This window comes from Ostrinia nubilalis, chromosome 1 (assembly GCF_963855985.1).
Source record: "Ostrinia nubilalis chromosome 1, ilOstNubi1.1, whole genome shotgun sequence".
In the NCBI taxonomy this organism is placed as follows: Eukaryota; Metazoa; Arthropoda; class Insecta; order Lepidoptera; family Crambidae; genus Ostrinia; species Ostrinia nubilalis.
In genome coordinates this window covers 10,553,910-10,571,339 of record NC_087088.1, presented here as the reverse complement: position 1 = coordinate 10,571,339, position 17,430 = coordinate 10,553,910, and the positions used below count along the sequence as shown (strand labels likewise).

The window sequence follows — 17,430 nt, the reverse complement described above, 5'->3', positions numbered from 1 at the left end:
ATATATTTTTTCTAAATACCTAGCTGCTTATTATTTCAGCAGTAAGGATTAACTCCTGCGTTTAACTAATATTGTATTGTGTAATAAAACACAATGTATGGATGAAACCAAACAAATAGAATTAGTTGCAGTCGTGAACAAAGATTTCATTCTGAAATGTGCTGTTTCCATAGTTATGGGTATAAAGTTTACTCGTTTTATGTCAACATGCAAGCCTGGTGATGACGCCAGCATCGTGACGAGGCCGCGTCACCCACCGAAAGGCGAAGGTCGTGTAAACTAAGGAAAATATTACGAGCGCCTTTAAATATTATTAGACACCAACTGACTTCATGAATTACGCAATAGTGGACACCTTGCAAACAATCGCATGTGTGGCATTTGAATATGTACGATTTAGGTACCTAGTTACGATACGATTGATACGAACGTGTTTCTAGTCAAAAATGGTAGGTTTTGTTGCCTAATAGATAATAGGAATTTCAGTAGGATGTCCCACTAAAATACAAAAAAAGGACTTCGTAATATCAAGTAGTACCTAACTACCTACCTACTGTACGATATGTAGGCTACTGTCTGCTTCGATTAATTGCTTCATACGTAAACAAAGCGCATGTTTTTTCCTACAATTCTAGCAATGTAGCCTCGAAAGATATTAACGATTTATAGGGGTGTTCTCATTTTCACAACCCCACACAACAATGGTTGCTATACTTAGCTATAATTTTACAGACGGTCAAAATACCAACTCAAATGGACTGGCACGCGATGGTATATCGATCCACTGACTTAGTAAAATAGAGAATGTGCCTTTTTAGTAGAGCTTGGTAGCTTCAAATTTTCCGATTCAAGTGGAGAAAGCATGACGTTCACCAATTTTGTTTTTCTTCGAAATGAAATGCCAAGGAGTTGGCTATAGAGATGGGTAGTGGGTAAAAACCCATTTCACCCGATTGGGTTAAAACTGGGTGATTTGGGTAAAAACCCGGTTTTTACCCATTCTGGTGGGTGAAAACAAAAATAGCGTTTTTTTAAAGTGAGAAGTGGTATTTGTTGCTAAGGGGGCGTTCTAGTGTTACGTAATGCAATCTGGGGGGAGAGAAGGTCTTGAAAAACGTTACAATGCGTGACAGTGGCGGAAGGGCGGTTCGATTTCAAGTTTTTAAGCAGAAGTACTTTGTAGTTGGTGTTGTTATTTGTAACTTTCTAATGACTACATATTTGCGCCTTTTGGTGTCGAGACCTTCGGACCTTGGGGACCGAATGCTAAATTACTGTTTCGGACCATTTCCCCTAAATTAATTAAAATTTCGGAAAATCTAAATGCTGGCTCTTTCCTTGCACAAAGGCTTAGTATTGCCATTCAGCGAGGAAATGCAGCCAGCATTCTCGCCTCTTTGCTCACGGACACACTTTTATTTTTGAGTAAAATAAGTTTATATTTTTATTTTGTTTAGAGTTAAGTTTGCCTTAGTTTTAAAAAAAAAATCTGTTTATATCTAATATAAAAGTTATTTGATGTCTTTTTAATAATTATCGAGTATTTTGAAGTTATTAAAAATCCACAGTCCAAACCGAAAAGCAGTCTAAAAATACTTTTCAAAATATTAAAATCAGTTTTCTTCTCAAAAAAAAAAAAACTTTATACCGTAATGTCATCAAAGAGAGAGTTTGGCATCTTTGGCATCCCCCCACTCCATGTTCTTGCCATGATCACAAATTATTGTGTTCCTACTAAATTTCTTCTAAATCGGTTCAATGATTCTTGAAATAACACCATTTTATAAAATAATTGGTCACATCATCATCATAACGTGATCAATTTTACGATTTGGTCACGATATAAATGCATATGAATGTTAAATTTGACTTATTACTTATTAATCAATAAACTTAAATGAGAAAAATTCAATAAAAATAAAGAAAAGATACCAATTGAAATAATTATAAAATTATTTGTTTTCACCCGGTGTAAACACCCATGGGTGGAATGAAACGGGTTTTTATTGGGTTTTTACCCTCATGTGGGTTTTTACCCGGGTGGAAACCCATCTCTAGTTGGCTAGGTGCCCGATACTCCACAATAAAGACAAAATGTCTTACTCATCGTGGTCATCGCACGCTTTTGTTCTTCGTATTGTAGGGCCTGACCAGGAACATAAAAACCCTCGCCATGTTGCGGAAAACTAATGGTACTAATTTCTTTTAATGGCAACAGTAACTGAAAACTTCATTATAATGTCACCTTGCATGTCAGTTTATTGCTGACATAGTGTAAACAAACTTTATTTTAAATGTGCGCAATTGATTTTGTGAATAAATTGCTAAAATCTTTTTATAGTCGTGAAAGAAAAGTGGTTCACAATGTGTTAAAGTATTTGTCGAAGAGAAATACTAAGGGTTCGGACAATATTTACATTGAATAATGTTTCCGACAAAGGTTGTCAAATTGACTGACATGTTTATCGTATAGTACAGTCAACTATGAAAATTAGCTGTGGTTTGTTTCAACTACCTATTTTAAAGTTTTTTGACACTTTTTAAGTGTTGAATTTTATGGAATTGGGAAAGAAGTACCGAGTTTGAAGCGTTCTTAGCAGACATTGCAGTTGAATATTCAAGTTCTGAATTTTATTATTGATGAATAATAAAATAAATCCTACTAGCTCGATTGATGGTTTCATTTAATTTATTTAAACCAGGTTACCTATAATAATATTTTTTCGTTAATTTATGAAAATATCAAATTAGCCCGTAATTCTGAATCCTGATACATAAAGTTAGCCTATTAATTTAACACAAGTACGACTGTACTCAGTGTTGCACTATCAAATGCAATTGACGCGCCTCTATGCCAGGGTTTTTATGTTCCTGGTCAGGCTATACCTACATGTATCGCTTGGAACAAAGGTTCAGAAAAGTGTTTTGTTCACATGCACATAATAATCCACAATGCAAGAATTTAAATTAACACGCAATTTAATGAACGTTTTACTTCTTGGTTCCACAACTGTTATTATTACGTGTGAAATGAAACGAAACAAAATGATCACAACACAAAAGCGTAAAATTTAAGAAAGGCGATTTTTATTGATATTAAAATTGCGCGCTCATTAACCGCATTCGCTAAGTTTAAGCAGACTACTACCGTATGAACTCTTTCCTTCGTTTCGTGATTGGTGCCAGTTACTTTATCTAAAGTAACCAGGAAACCATCGAGCGAGCAGATTACATTGCACCATCAATTGTGGCCAATATCGCCAATTCATTGACCGGGTCACTGGATGCTATCTGATTGCTCAACCGTTCATTGTTCAATGGAGGGCTTCTTTATGCCCAGTTAATATTTGTTTACACTAACTACTAATGGAAAAACATTAACTATAGGTTCGCGCATTCGATTTGACGAAAATTGAAATTATATTATCTACGTATTAACTTTACCTACTTTCGTTTCTACTTTAATTCAAGGTTCATTAAATATTTCCTAAATAGCTAGGTAACTTGAAAAGTTTTATTAAAATAGCTAGCATCATGCGTGACGAACATACTTTCCGTTAGGTTAAGCAACGGGAATGAAGAGTTACTTAGTTGTTTGTAAAACAATCAATGAGTAAGTGTACATTTATATTGATCCACAATGCCCTTTGAATTGATTGGATCTATCATCGACAAGGATTGATTCTTATAAAGGACTTGAAAAAAAAAATTGTTTATACATCAAAACTTGAATAGGTGCTAGTTAAGACTAAATACGAAACAATTTTTAAGCAAAAGCATTGAAGATTCATGGTTGGGACTATACAGGGTGGAAACGATAAGTGATCTCATTCGATTATTTCTAAACTATACAAGATATCGAAAAACTGGTTACTGATCCTGAAAGTGCTTCACAAGCTCTATCTAACGGTACCAATATTAGGTTACAGAATTAACTGGATCTATCCGAAAATTAAATGTTTTCAGCTTCCATACTAAATGTATGCCAGCCAAACAATATTAGATAGAAGTATTACATTTTTTCATTAAATAATAAACACTTAAAATGAACTCATAAATTGCATTCTTATTTAAATTTTTTCTTAGAAAACATTGGTTTTAGGGTTTACTTGCTATAATATTAACAAGACATGAGTGCCATAACTGTGGCTGTACTAAGTAAATGTATGGAAGCTGGAAACATTGAATTTTCGGATGGATTCAGTTTATTTTGTAACCTATTATTGGTACCGTTGGATAGAGCTCGAGAAGCATTTTGAAGATCAGTAACCAGTTTTTTAATATCTTGTATAGTTTTTAATATTATGTGATTTTACTAAATGTATGGAAGCTCTAAACATTGAATTTTCGGATAGAAACAGTTTATTCTGTAACCTATTATTGGTACTGTTTCAAAGAGCTTGTGAAGCACTTTCAGAAACAGTAATCAGTTTTTCGATATCTTGTATAGTTTAGAAATAATCGAGTGAGATCACTTAACGTTTCCACCCTGTATAGTTACATATCCAACTTTCCCATGAGTGAAATTGTGCTTTCAGTTTCAAATACTTCTCAGCCCATTACAATAAACTTCTAATCAGACGATTAATTAAAATATTGTCCATTGTTTTGTTCAGAACAAAAGAGAAAGCTACCGACAGACTGTACAAATAAAGTGAGCCGTAAAACCAGACCGAGGAATTAGCATTTGCAGAAGTGTGTCACGCAATCTAGATTTCACTAGGTATTTTTGCAAGTGTTTTAACTTTGAGTGTGCTGAACTCATTTTGAGTAACTATTGGGATGAGGCACGTGATATCGATGTTAATTAACTGCTGCAATGAGGGCAGACGTCTTAAGATGTCGCCTCGTTGGTTGAACTAGGTGAATTCTTACTCTTCTTTCTAAATAGTCCGAGCAAAGGAATCAAGTCAAAGGTAAATCTATACTAATATTATAAATGCGAAAGTAACTCTGTCTGTCTGTCTTGCTTTCACGCCTAAACCACTGAACCGATTTTGATGAAATTTGGCATTGAGATAGTTTGGGTCCCGGGAAAGAAGTTTTTCTGTGACTGACTTAATTCCACTCGGGCGAAGCCGCGGGCGGAAATCTAGTTAAAAATCTAGACAAAAATGAAAACAATACGCCAACTCATCCCAGTATCAAAATCAGGTTTTGGGTGCATCTTTTTGTATGCCGATTACGCATTTCTTCACGAAAAGTGTGTAAGTATCTCTACATCCTGCTCTGATGTTTAAGACATCACTGAAATAGTCTTGTAAAAAATAAAGATTGCTGTAAAAAGAAATAGTGGACAACGTAATAAGCTCTAACAACGCCTCCACGGAGAACGATTAACTCGCAATTAATTAATTAATTAAAAATATTTTCTGGTAGAGTTTTTCTGTACAGATCGAGATATTGTTTCACCTAGTTTTTATTGATCGTTTACGAGTGACCTACAATGTTAATCACTTTGAAAGTACAACGTACGTGATCTAGTTTTGTAAAAGGAAGTATCAATCACTTACTAAGATATAGCTAAATACCTAACTCTGCTGAAATGAAAGACAAACCGATTTTGTAGCCGAATTTTTGAAGTCATCACTGAAATGGAAACTTAACATAAAAGAAAGCAATACTATTTTTCCTATAACCTAAAACTCTATATTAATATTTAATTAAGTTACTTTAAGAAAAAAACTTTGTAGACTTCTTTAGCGCCTTCCAAGAAAACGTGCTTGAAAATGTAATACGTAAAATTGCTAATTGTTTTCCTGAAGTTAGTATTGACTTTACTACTAACTACGAGTACCTACTAATATGATAAGAGTCGAGAGAAGAAAGTTCACAGTAATATTTTCAAATAATTTCAGTAATATTTACACCAGATGAGCTTGGAAGACGACAACGAAATTTAAAATGACCCCAATAATTTATTTGATGAGACCGTGAATCATCATTTTAGATCTGACGACATGGAAAAGAACATAATCCATCCAAAAGTTCCTGTTTATACATTCCCTGCTATCTTAAGTGCACAGCTGTATTAGCCGTCATAACCCGAAGGAAGCTGCGACTTATCTCGGAAATTGCAAGGCGGATGCTGTGCCACGGACGGCATTGAGGACCAATCATACGATCACAAATGACCACCGCTGGAAGGTAAGTTTAGAATGCGCAGTTTGCGAAGTCAGTTACTTACACGCATAACATTTGCTAATGCATTTATGTATGATGTTTCAAGATGTTACGAGTATAAAACACATAAAGCTAAGAGCCTAGGCTACGAGTAAGTATTTAAGTAATGATGTAGGTATATGGACCATAATTTGGCTGCTGTCTACTGACGCATGCTGTAATAAAGCGTTTTATTGTCCCAAATACAAGACTTATGTAAAAGTAGAACGATTCAGTAAATGGAACAAGTAAAGTGTGAAGAATACTGCGGCTTTGATTGATCAATTTTCGTCCTCTTTGAGGTCGCTATCGGGGTCACTCTTATTTACTATGCCTTTTCGGTACACGACAGTAGCCATAGCAACCAATAATATTTTGACGATTTGAAAGAACGCGTTTATTGCAGTGGTTTTCTTTGTATTGATGATTTTATTTAAGTAGTGATAATCATTTTAGGTTTTCTTTTATATAAACTACACGATCATGGCTACGGCAACCCCACCAAATATTTCTGCTAGGATATTCTACGGACTGCGTACAGATATTCAGTGAGTATTCCATCATATCTGTAACGGTATTTTTAAACTGGATTAAAAAATAACTAAATCGAATCCTTGCTTCAAGCCTTCTTAGTTCTTACAGACTCAACAAGGCCCACCAAATGTTAGTAATCATCGTTTTAATGAACCGCAAGTTTCACCTTCATTTTCCAGGTACAATGCCCATTATTTGACGGAATCGGAAATCATATACCCAGCTGGGGGAGTGATTGTCATTCACAATCATCTCCAGAAGAAGCAGAAGTTTATAAGACTTCAGGACAAACACAAGCCTATCAAATCATTAGTTTTAGCGCCAAATAGGTTCGTATTTCGTAATTACATAGTTTCTTTTTCCTAGTTAAAATACTATAAGGCTGACTGGGCTGTGACTCTTGTGATTCAGGGACATAATGCACGATATCAATGTATGATTTTTTCGGGGAATAAACATAGTAAGTACCTAACTAATCTTGTTTTTATATTTCTGGTTCATAGACGATGGCTGGCACTCAATGAAATAGCTGAAGAAGGCCAGAAGCCTATAATAACAATATACGACCTGACAACATACAAGAGACGAAAAATCTTGACGGTCCCTTTCGAAAATTCGACTGCCAGAGAATTCGCATGTGTACAATTTACGTATGATTCAAAGTATCTCGTCGCAATAACAGGGGAGCCTGATTGGTATTTGTATTATTACAATTGGGACAAGGGGAAGGTGGAGAGTCATGCAAAGGCGCAGAACCCAAGCGGGCAAGGAGTAGTCGAAAGTGTGAGTGCTTCCTATTCCAATCAACAGACGGAGTTATAAATAAACTCGCACCTGTCTAATGCCTATGTTCTACATTGATATCATAAAGCTAATACGTGCATGTAATTGCAATGAGCAGACGCATAAGAGACTTTTTTTTTATTTACAATGGGATTAAACTAAAATCGTGTCGTAAAAGTTTTTCAAATACAAACCGGAAGGCATCGCGCGATTTTTACGAAGCATCAGAATTATTTTCACGATTTTCAGTTTTTTCTGTTTAAGACTGTCTGGTTTCATAGTTAGGTACTAGGAATTTTCCATTTCGTTGGACAATCTGCATTACAATTTCAAGAAACAATGAGCATTAGGTTAGCTTTATTAGATTAGGATTAACTTGATAATGAGAAAATTAACAACTTCCTCACGTATACTTCATTTGCCGCGTCTCGATAGATAGTTTTTACGATAGAGATAAAGTTCTATTGCTTTTCTAATTATTGGATACGTTAATTAATTGGCAGGTGCAATGCAACCCTTCGGATGCTACTTTGGTGGTCATTACAGGGCCTTACACTTTCCGCATCATGAATGTCTCAGAAACGGTTTGGAGGCAATGGGGCTGGTGCAAGGCTGAAAATGTACGTGTGAAAATAATTTTGATGATGTTTATTTTGCTTATAATATTCGCGAGTAGTCGTTGGGTCTAATTTTTAGTTATTTAAGCACCGAAGTGCTATATTAAAAAACTAGGTGGACCCCTCTGCAAATAGTGAAAAGTTAGTTGAAAATGTACGTACAGTACAGTACTGCACTTTGCGTATGTGTAGACTTCTTACAAATATTAATAACACCACTAGCACTAGAGCACGCGTTGGCAATTGTTTCATTCCATACGTCCGGCAACAGATCAACATAACCACCGCCATGTGGTTGACGCCGGATCGCATCATGTTCGGGACAGACAACGGCGTCATCATGATGGTGGAAAACGGCGAGCTCAGGCAGAACTGCATCTTTAAAGCTGCGGAGGTTCTAGAAATGTCGCTGAAGAAAGTTGAAGCTGAGTAAGTGCTGTCAGTTAACATAAAAAAGTATCATCGGTCAGATTTTTTGAGGTCAGATAATAGGGTGAAGAAAAGTTAGTAGTGGTCCTTGTGAGCAATGTGTAAACATTTATTTACGTAGGCTGATTTTGTTTTGAAATTTTCATGCTTAGCCCGGAGGCTGCTAAACCAACGTAAGTGATTTTTTAATGCATTTACAATTTACATTTAAAAAAATATAAAATTCTCAGAAAGCACAAAAGATCTATAGTAGGATAATAGAGGAACTAAACAAGTGCAATTGATTGAATATAGGGCAGAAGAAACTGCTGAGAAGGCGAGTACTTCAAGCAAACAAGAAGAAACGAGCGACACAGGTGCTGCTGGTGGCGTTGAACTCTTCGAAGAAAGTTACCCTGTCACTTGCTTTGTGAACTTTCCAAAAGGTATGATGCATACTTGGGAAGTAATTTAAAATACTGATAACATCTTACACTATCAATTAATATAAAATGCTTATAGGGTTCGCATTTGCTTGTGGGCCTGGTTATGTGCACATGTTTGAGAAAGAAACGCCACACCATTGGAGAAAGAGGAACCTGTTCAGGATATCTAAGAAGTCCTACAAGTATGTATGTTTCGTAAATCTAGTAAGTGATTATTGAAACTGCTTTTTGTATAATTTTTCATGATGTCCAGGCACACACGGGACAACCCACTCTGGTCTCCACTTGATGCCATTCAGCACATCACGATAGATCCTAACCAGGAAACGCTGCTCATCACGACTTTGCGGAAGCAGTTGTATTACGTGAAGCTATTTGGGGTGCATATGTTACAGGTACAGTTCAAAGATAATTCTTCCTTAAATGTTGTTTTTATACTATCTTTCTATTAGCTTAGCCTCAGAGGCTACCGCCGTACGTATCTGCCGTATCAATGACACGGAGCCCCCGGAATACAGGGGCCCCAGTGCCAGACTTTTACGAACAGACTGAGTAGGCGTCTGCCTAAGGAAGTTCTATAACTTTTACATTAAAAGGGCCTCATGACCTTTTTTGATAGAGCTCCCAACAAATTTTGATATATGGCCCACCTAAGGCACGCTACGCTACTGCTTAGCCTGTATCTATGGGAAAACAAATCTTGGAAATGATTTTTTTTAATTCTAGAACCCTGAAATCTCCTTCACGGAGCTTGGCCCAGCAATGCATTACGGACGAATTAACTCCCTTTCCATGTGCGCGTGGAAGCCAATCTTCATGACCTCCGGGGAACAGGACAAGAGCATCAGGATATGGAACTACATGACCGACGACATAGAGTTGATCAGACTCTACCAGGAGGAAATACACTGCGTTTCTTTACACCCTACTGGTTAGAATTTATTTTGAGCCGCGATGCCAAAAAAATAAAAAAATATTCATATCGTCCAACAAGTGACAGTTATTTATTTATTATCAGATTCTGTGTTTGTGCATATTGACAGGTTGGTAAAAAATCTCTCTTTGCAGGTTTATTCGCTATCGTCGGATTTTCAGACAAGCTGCGTTTTATGGTGGTACTGATCGACGATTTTGAAGTCATGCGAGAGTTTCCTATAAGAAACTGCAAGCAGGCCAAATTCAGCACTAACGGTCACCTGTTCGCCGCAGTCAATGGTCAAGTCATACAAGTGTTCTCGTCAGTGTCCTTCCAGAATGTTTATAACTTGAAGGGTCATAACGGCCGGGTTAGTAGGTATTATAGATAATTATTTTAACAGATTGATAGTAACTAATCGAAAGTGCAAAGTGAAGAACGGTATATAGAGATTAAGGCGAAATTACAAAGGATTAAAATTCAAGTCAACATCTATCATTGTCCTTAGCAATATCATGTATTGTATGGTGCCTTCAGCCTTGTTGTAACGAACACGATTGTAAAAACTTCTTCTTTTGTTGACTTATCGGAACTTTCTGAGCAATTTCTCTAAACATGTAAAGAAAAATAAGTTAGGCACTTTTTGGCTATTAAACACTTATTTTTCTAATAGTTAATAAAAAAAAAACAGTGCGGCTGGATATAATTATATGGTAGAGTAGACTAGGATAACAGTTCAGTGCCGTATCAACAAATACGTAAATATTCTTGACTTTCAGGTATACCCTATAAAACATTGTTTGTTTGTTGATTGTTGTTTGTTATTACAGACGGTCATTTCAATGACGTAATAACACCCATTTTGTGAGTGGATAAGTGATAGATAAATAATGTACACTGCAGTACCGCAATGCAAGGTCAATTGGGTTTATCAAGTGTGAATGTAAATAACTCAATATTAACGTTGTACTTGTATCTAAGCGCGAACCTACAGAGCATCAATTATGCCAATTAAATATCATGTAAATATGTATTTACATAAGTTTTCTCTTGGATTTACTGCTTTTTTCGTAATAAAGTCTGTTTTTTAAACCCATTATTTTCTACTTTCACTTCAGCAGAAGCAGCAATAGCATTAGACGGGATATTTAACTAAAATAACTAATGTGAAGTTACCCTGGCTAACTAACTGATTGCACAGGTGACATGCCTGGCGTGGTCAACCAACGATCTGACCCTGGTATCTTGCGGCACAGAGGGCGCTGTATACGAGTGGAGTATGTCTACCGGACAGCGAGTCGGGGAGGTCATACTCAAGACCAACCAGTTCAACGCATGCGCCGTTAACAGGTAAGTGTTTACTAATTTTCACACTAACTACATTAATTACAACCATTTCAATTCATTTTGACGTTTTAGCATCGGAAAAACTACATACGGAATCGGCTCGGACGGCGAAATCAAAGAAATCGGATCAAACACCATTCGAAGGAACCTACCCTTAATCGGATGTGCACTAGACACGATCGTGCTATCTCGCTCTGACATGATGCTCTTCATAACTGGTGGAGAAGGAGGAGTGACTACCGTCCAACTGCCGCTATTGGATAAGGCTGTGTTTAATGAATTTCACATGCACAATAAGAAAGTGACTTCCATTGCCTTATCGTATGACGACCAAACGTTAGTGTCGGTAGCAGAAGATTCTTCTATCTGTCTGTGGAGGCTGACAAACGCAGATGGGAGAGCGATTGCTTTAGACAAAGATTTCGCATATTCGAAAGAGATTTTGATCAGCAAGAAAGATTTGCAAGAGAAAATAAACAGTATCAATGTCAGTATAATAAAAGTATTCTTCTTTTTCGTGGTAAAGCTAAATCTAATACAGCAATAATGTTTTAGTTGCTTAGCACAAGGATGAGCGAGTTGGAGACTGAGCACACGTACCAGTTGCGACAAGCGGAGGCCACACAGGCAGAGAAGTTGAAAGAGGTCCATGAAGGGTATTGCGCTGCCATTGAAGAACTCAAGGAGAAGAATGAGGTATGACTAAAATACTTATATTGTGATATGAAAAATGAATGACATTACAGTGTTTCAGGAATAGAGAATTTACGTATAACTGCCACCTGCAGTTGATCTAATCTTTAACAAAAGACGTGACAATGCACGATTGATGATTAATGAATAGGAATATTTTCCCACTAATTATAATATTTCCTTGTAGACAATGGAGAATGAACACACGCACGAGATTGGTATGATCCAGCAAGACATAGCCAAGCTGCGCTCAGGCCACGAGCGGACGTTACAGGCTCTTGAGGCTGACTTCAACATTAGACTCATCAGCGAGTACGACCGGTATCAAGTAAGTAAAGGTTCAATAAGTAATAGAAACTTCATGAAGATTTAAACTTTAAAACTATTATGGTTTATTGTTAGAGCCTCGAAGACAAAACAGCCCGAATGAGGAAAGATTACGAGCAACGGTTGGAAGACCTCGCCGAAAGCAAGCGCCAGGCTCTCAGGGAAATGAACAAAATGTTTGAGGCGAGACTCGAAGAGAAAGACATGTTACTATTAGAGGTAACAAACACGATCTATACTTAACCTTATAGTTGTAATTTTGGACAATAATAAAACGTTGAATTTATTCTCAGTTACAAGAACAAGCTGATATGGAAACGAAAGAACACGAAACTATAAAAGCCTCTATAGAAGAAGACGCTGATCGTGAAATTATAGAAATCAGAACAGCGTATGAAGTGCAGCTGAAAGAAGAGAAAGACGCCAATGTGCGTTTAAAAGGCGAGACCGGACTCATGAAGAAGAAACTAATAAGCGCCAATAAAGAAATTGACGAGTTTAAACATCAAATCTCACAGTTGAAAGGTAAAACCGAATGAAATCATATTTTTTATTGCGCCCTGAAATAATTATAATATCAAACTTTTGACTTTTCAGCGGAACATAAACAATTTCAAAAAGTTATTTCTACTTTGGAAAGAGACGTAGCCGACCTAAAAAAAGAAATATCAGAAAGAGATGGTACTATTCAAGATAAGGAGAAGAGAATTTATGAATTGAAAAGAAAAAAGCAGGAACTGGAAAAATACAAGTTTGTCTTGAATTTCAAGATAACTGAACTAAAAAATCAGGTAAAACCGTAATCATAATATTGTCTTTTAGGTGTATAATGACGTGGATTATAAATTATAATCTTATCAATAGATAGAGCCTAAGGAAAGAACCATCAGAGAACTTAAGGTTCAGATTGATGACATGGAGAATGAGGAACTAAAATTACTGAACGTAAAACATGACCTCGGTATGGTTTGTCATAATCACTGCACTGTAAAGTGATTGCGATACTAGAACTCAGCCATTTTCATTTGAAAAAAGTTACAGCTGTAATAAAGTTAATTTTAGTGCCGATTTACAGTTTTATACGATGTAAACATACCTACCTTTGTTTTATTTTAAACAGATAGAGCCGTTAGAACGTGATATAAAAGCGAAAAAGTTACGTATCCTAGAGCTGGAAGTTTCGCTCGAAACCCTTTTAAAGCAGAGATCTTTTCGCGGTAAACTTATCAGTTGTAATTTTTTTCTCTACTCACATTTACATACATTGATGTCATCACCTCATCACAACTTAGAACTAATTAGTAGCACATCCATTTGTTTTCATTTACCGACACTCGCATATGAATATCAACTAGCTAGCTAGTGCTAATTTGTAGTTGTGTTGTATACCTACTCATATCTGCATACTTAGATATGTTGGCAGATTTTACGATGCTAGACAACTTAAGCATAAGTAGGTAGTTCTTCAAGTTAGAACTTGAGTAAAAACATAAACATTATGACTCTGACGTAACTAATGCTATTATTGTTTATTTCGTGGCAGAACTTAAAATCAATCAGCTGAACGAAAAGTTAGCATCGGCCAAGAAGGATTACCTGAGCGAAGCCGATCGAAATATGACATTGAAGAACACATTGAAAAAGATAAAAATTGATTTACATAACATGACAGCGAATTTCCAAGACCCAACTAAACTCAAACTCAATGTTAAAGTAAGTAGTTAAAAAAAAGTGGCTGATTACAGTTGACTTTTGAGCTCAATATCTCTATCCGAGACCTTTGGATCCAAGGGCCAGTAACACCGTTTCCCGATAAAGTATTAGACAATCATATTAAGTTCTTAATAGATTATTAGGAACTTAAATGATAATGGCTTAACAAATGGTGAAACTTCGCCTATTTTATACATTAGGAATTCATTTGTTTGAAAATGCGCTCATCATTCCCCAGGCTCTCTTCCACAAATACGTGGAAGATATAGACTTCGTGCGCAGCCGCATCGCGGAGGATGAAGCGATACGGGAGTTCAACCGGCAGCGGGACCACTTGGAGAAGCAGGTGGCAGCCCTCAAGCAACAACTGGCTAAGTCCCTTGGAGGCTCAAAGAGCGACATCGGCAAGATCATGGACGTTAGTTATTCCTTTGTTAATGTCCAAAGATTTTTTCTGGGGTGGTGGGATATTAATCCTAATATTCTAGAAAGTTAATATTATTCCAACACACAATATGATAGAGATGAACGAATGGGCCGTCGCAAAAACCTCGAAAAGAATGTCTCTGTTGTTCTGTCTGACACAATTAAGACATCCTGACAGTGATAAATTAAGAAACAAAACAATAGACAATGTACAATTTTTTTTCATAGGATGTTCGTCACAAAATATTTTGTGTTCGTTTTTATGACACGAAATAAATTATTGTTTACTCTTTAGGAAAACTGCACATTGTTGTCTGAAATCAACAACCTACGTACGGAGCTGAAGTCAACGCGGACGCGGTGCTTCCAAATGGAATCGATCCTTGGACTCTCGGCTCGATATATTCCGCCTGCCACCGCTCGAGCGAAGTTGAAACACGTCACTGAAGACCGGGAGAAGCTGGATGAAAGATTCAAGCAGAGAATTGAGGTCAGTATTCTTTGCATTGCAACTTGAATTTTTTTAAAGTTTTTTCGAAAGAAATGAATTTTGAATTCGGCAAAGACCAAAAAAGCTTCTACGCAATAATGTACGGCTCTACCTCAAGGGAAATTAACTTTGTAACCATATTGTGTTTCATTTTTAGGAAAGAGAAGAAATAATAGTCGCTCTCAAAGAGGAAAACGACCGTCTTCTCGGTAAGATTAGATGCGTTGAAGAGATCCCGAGGTTTTCCGACTCCGAACCTGCCATGCCTACAGAATAGCGATTTATTTTTAAGTTATTATGATAATAAATTACCACAATTTTCCATCATGACGAATTTTTAATGCAACTAAAAATATTAATTACGCTTGTTCTATTACTATTAATATTAAGACTAGTTTCCTTCTCATGGCCAAACAGTTAATTGGTTGAACTGCCTTTGCCTGAACAAACTTTGTGGGTACAATAATAACGATAATATTTAGATTAAGAAAGTATTTATTAACTTTAAATGCACTGGTTGATTGCCTATGAATTGCTTCACAATATTTGCCCGAAATAAAGTAACATAAAAATTATCTTAGAACTAAATAACGACGTTCTATGAAGTTTAAATGCCCTTTTTAAATAAAAAAATAAAAATTTACTCAATTCATTCATTGTATGAGAATATACTTTCATGCATTCCATAATAAATAAAGCCATCACCTGTACTACAGTCAACCCATAACCTGACCATTATTACTCTAGCTAGAGTGGTAATTGCTATTCTAAATATACTTACGAGCAAAAGTATGGAATCATCCCCTTGTGTTTTGCTCCGAGCAATCTTAAGAACTGACTGATTATGTATGTATCTGTGGTATCAATTTAAAGTTTATAATATTACCTTTAAAATGGTACAATTTTTATGTCTTCTATTAGTCATTTAGTTTTTGTGATCGTTCAAAATAAATAGGGTGATTCCATATTTTTGCTCGCGAGTGTATATTATAACTTTTATGTAGAAAAAATATGTCAGTACGAGTTTATTCTCTAGATAAAAGTTACCTGGCAATTTTAAATAACGGTGATATACACACACAAAGATGCCGTGGTCTGGTTTACCGGATCATCCATCAGTGTGGATTACACCGGTCAACAAAAAAAAAATTTTTTTTTGCGCATGGATTTTACTTATTGTATTCTGATTATACAGGGTGTCCCGTAATGTAACGTCAAGCCGGAACTGGGTGTTGAGGCAAGTTGTGCTGGTTATTAGAAAAATATAAAAAAAAATCTATGTGGCATATTTTAAAAATAATAGGCATTTAAAAAAAATCAAAAAATTCTACTCCCGGTGACGGTCTTTTTACTCGTGTTGCCACAAATCTTCACTTTTTCCAAATTTTTTTTTTGTTATGTAACCCTGAATAATGCTTCTCTAAATTGTTATCAAAATTACAAAACCAGCTGCTCCAGCTTGGATGAAAAAAATACGTTATTCTCAAAAAAATTTTCAAAATAAAAATTTTGCCTAGTTTAAACTGACTGTACTGAAAAAAAAATGTACTACGCGAGTGTGGCAAGTGACGTCATAATTTGGCGCATTTAGTAAGGATTCCAAAATGGTATAACACTTGGTAAATTTTTGCTGTAATTGTCGACAATTTTTGGTTTTTTGGAAATAGTCCCGTTTTTAACTTTATTTACCTTGGTTAAAAATTATTATTCTAATGTGCCCAAAATTCAAGTTTCTGTGACTGACTACCGTACAGTCAGTCACAGAAACTTTTGTCACCATGACAGTAATTAGTAGTTGACATACTGTGACAAAAGTCACCCGTGCGCGCGCGTCTTTACTACCTGCTCTGCTTGCACTTGTACTTGGTAACAGGGATAATAAGGATATGAAGTTTCGGTTATGGATACGGTTACGGATATTAGAATAATATTATACCGGTTTCGGTTACGGTCACGGATATGAAATCATTTCAGATTATCCGAAAGTCTCGGATAATTTCGGTTACGGAATTATTAGAATTTCAAAAATGTAGGTATAATACAAATAGCAAGATGCTGCGTGAGCGTGACCCACATAGCTACTTTATGTACCAACTAAGACGACACCTATGTATGATAAAGGTAAAACAGACTGGCATATTAGATGGTGCCAGCGAATGCCAGACAAGTTGGTAACAAATATTAAGATTTAAGGTAGAATTCCAAGACGGGCCGCAGACCGCAAACTGCAAAACTATGAAATCGGCAGCGCGGCATTGCAGCTGCGGCGTGTATACTGCAAATTTCATAGAGTTTTGCAGTTTGGCCTTTATCCGAAACTATCCGTAACTTTTGAATCAGTTTCGGTTACGGTTATGGTCATTTTTTTATTTCGGATATCCGATAGTTTCGGTTACGGTTACGGATATCCATAACATCCCTGCTTGGTAAGATGGCCCTCTCCGTCCCGCTCATACCTTTTAAAATGGCTTCTCCACCTCACTTAAGCCAGAAACTTGAATTTTGGGCACATTAGAATAATATTTTTAACCAAGGTAGATGAAGTTAAAAACGGGACTATTTCCAAAA

At 36.2% G+C, this 17,430-nt stretch overlaps 2 protein-coding genes across 5 annotated transcripts in view; one reads left to right on the top strand and one right to left on the bottom strand.

Annotated features, from left to right (window-relative positions):
- Positions 1-17,430, bottom strand: part of LOC135072122 (F-box/LRR-repeat protein 14-like) — an 82,567-nt gene that overhangs the window by 10,128 nt on the left and 55,009 nt on the right. The gene's annotated exons all lie outside the window — the stretch shown is intronic.
- Positions 5,875-15,189, top strand: LOC135071917 (cilia- and flagella-associated protein 57). 4 transcript variants are annotated; one of them, XM_063965811.1, is made up of 23 exons: positions 5,875-6,147; positions 6,619-6,710; positions 6,876-7,025; positions 7,200-7,479; positions 7,983-8,099; positions 8,368-8,525; positions 8,820-8,950; positions 9,027-9,132; positions 9,204-9,345; positions 9,677-9,881; positions 10,019-10,236; positions 11,068-11,216; positions 11,286-11,700; positions 11,769-11,909; positions 12,094-12,234; positions 12,309-12,452; positions 12,527-12,758; positions 12,831-13,024; positions 13,098-13,194; positions 13,777-13,946; positions 14,185-14,364; positions 14,668-14,862; positions 15,020-15,189. In XM_063965811.1, the coding sequence occupies exons 2-23, from the start codon at positions 6,646-6,648 to the stop codon at positions 15,137-15,139; spliced, it is 3,750 nt and encodes a 1,249-aa protein (XP_063821881.1). In that variant the 5' UTR covers positions 5,875-6,147; positions 6,619-6,645; the 3' UTR covers positions 15,140-15,189. The 4 variants fall into 4 exon arrangements, with proteins under 4 accessions (XP_063821881.1, XP_063821873.1, XP_063821862.1 ...); XM_063965803.1 differs by lacking the exons at positions 5,875-6,147; positions 13,098-13,194 and adding an exon at positions 13,354-13,450 and having other exon boundaries at positions 6,546-6,710; XM_063965792.1 differs by lacking the exon at positions 5,875-6,147 and having other exon boundaries at positions 6,546-6,710.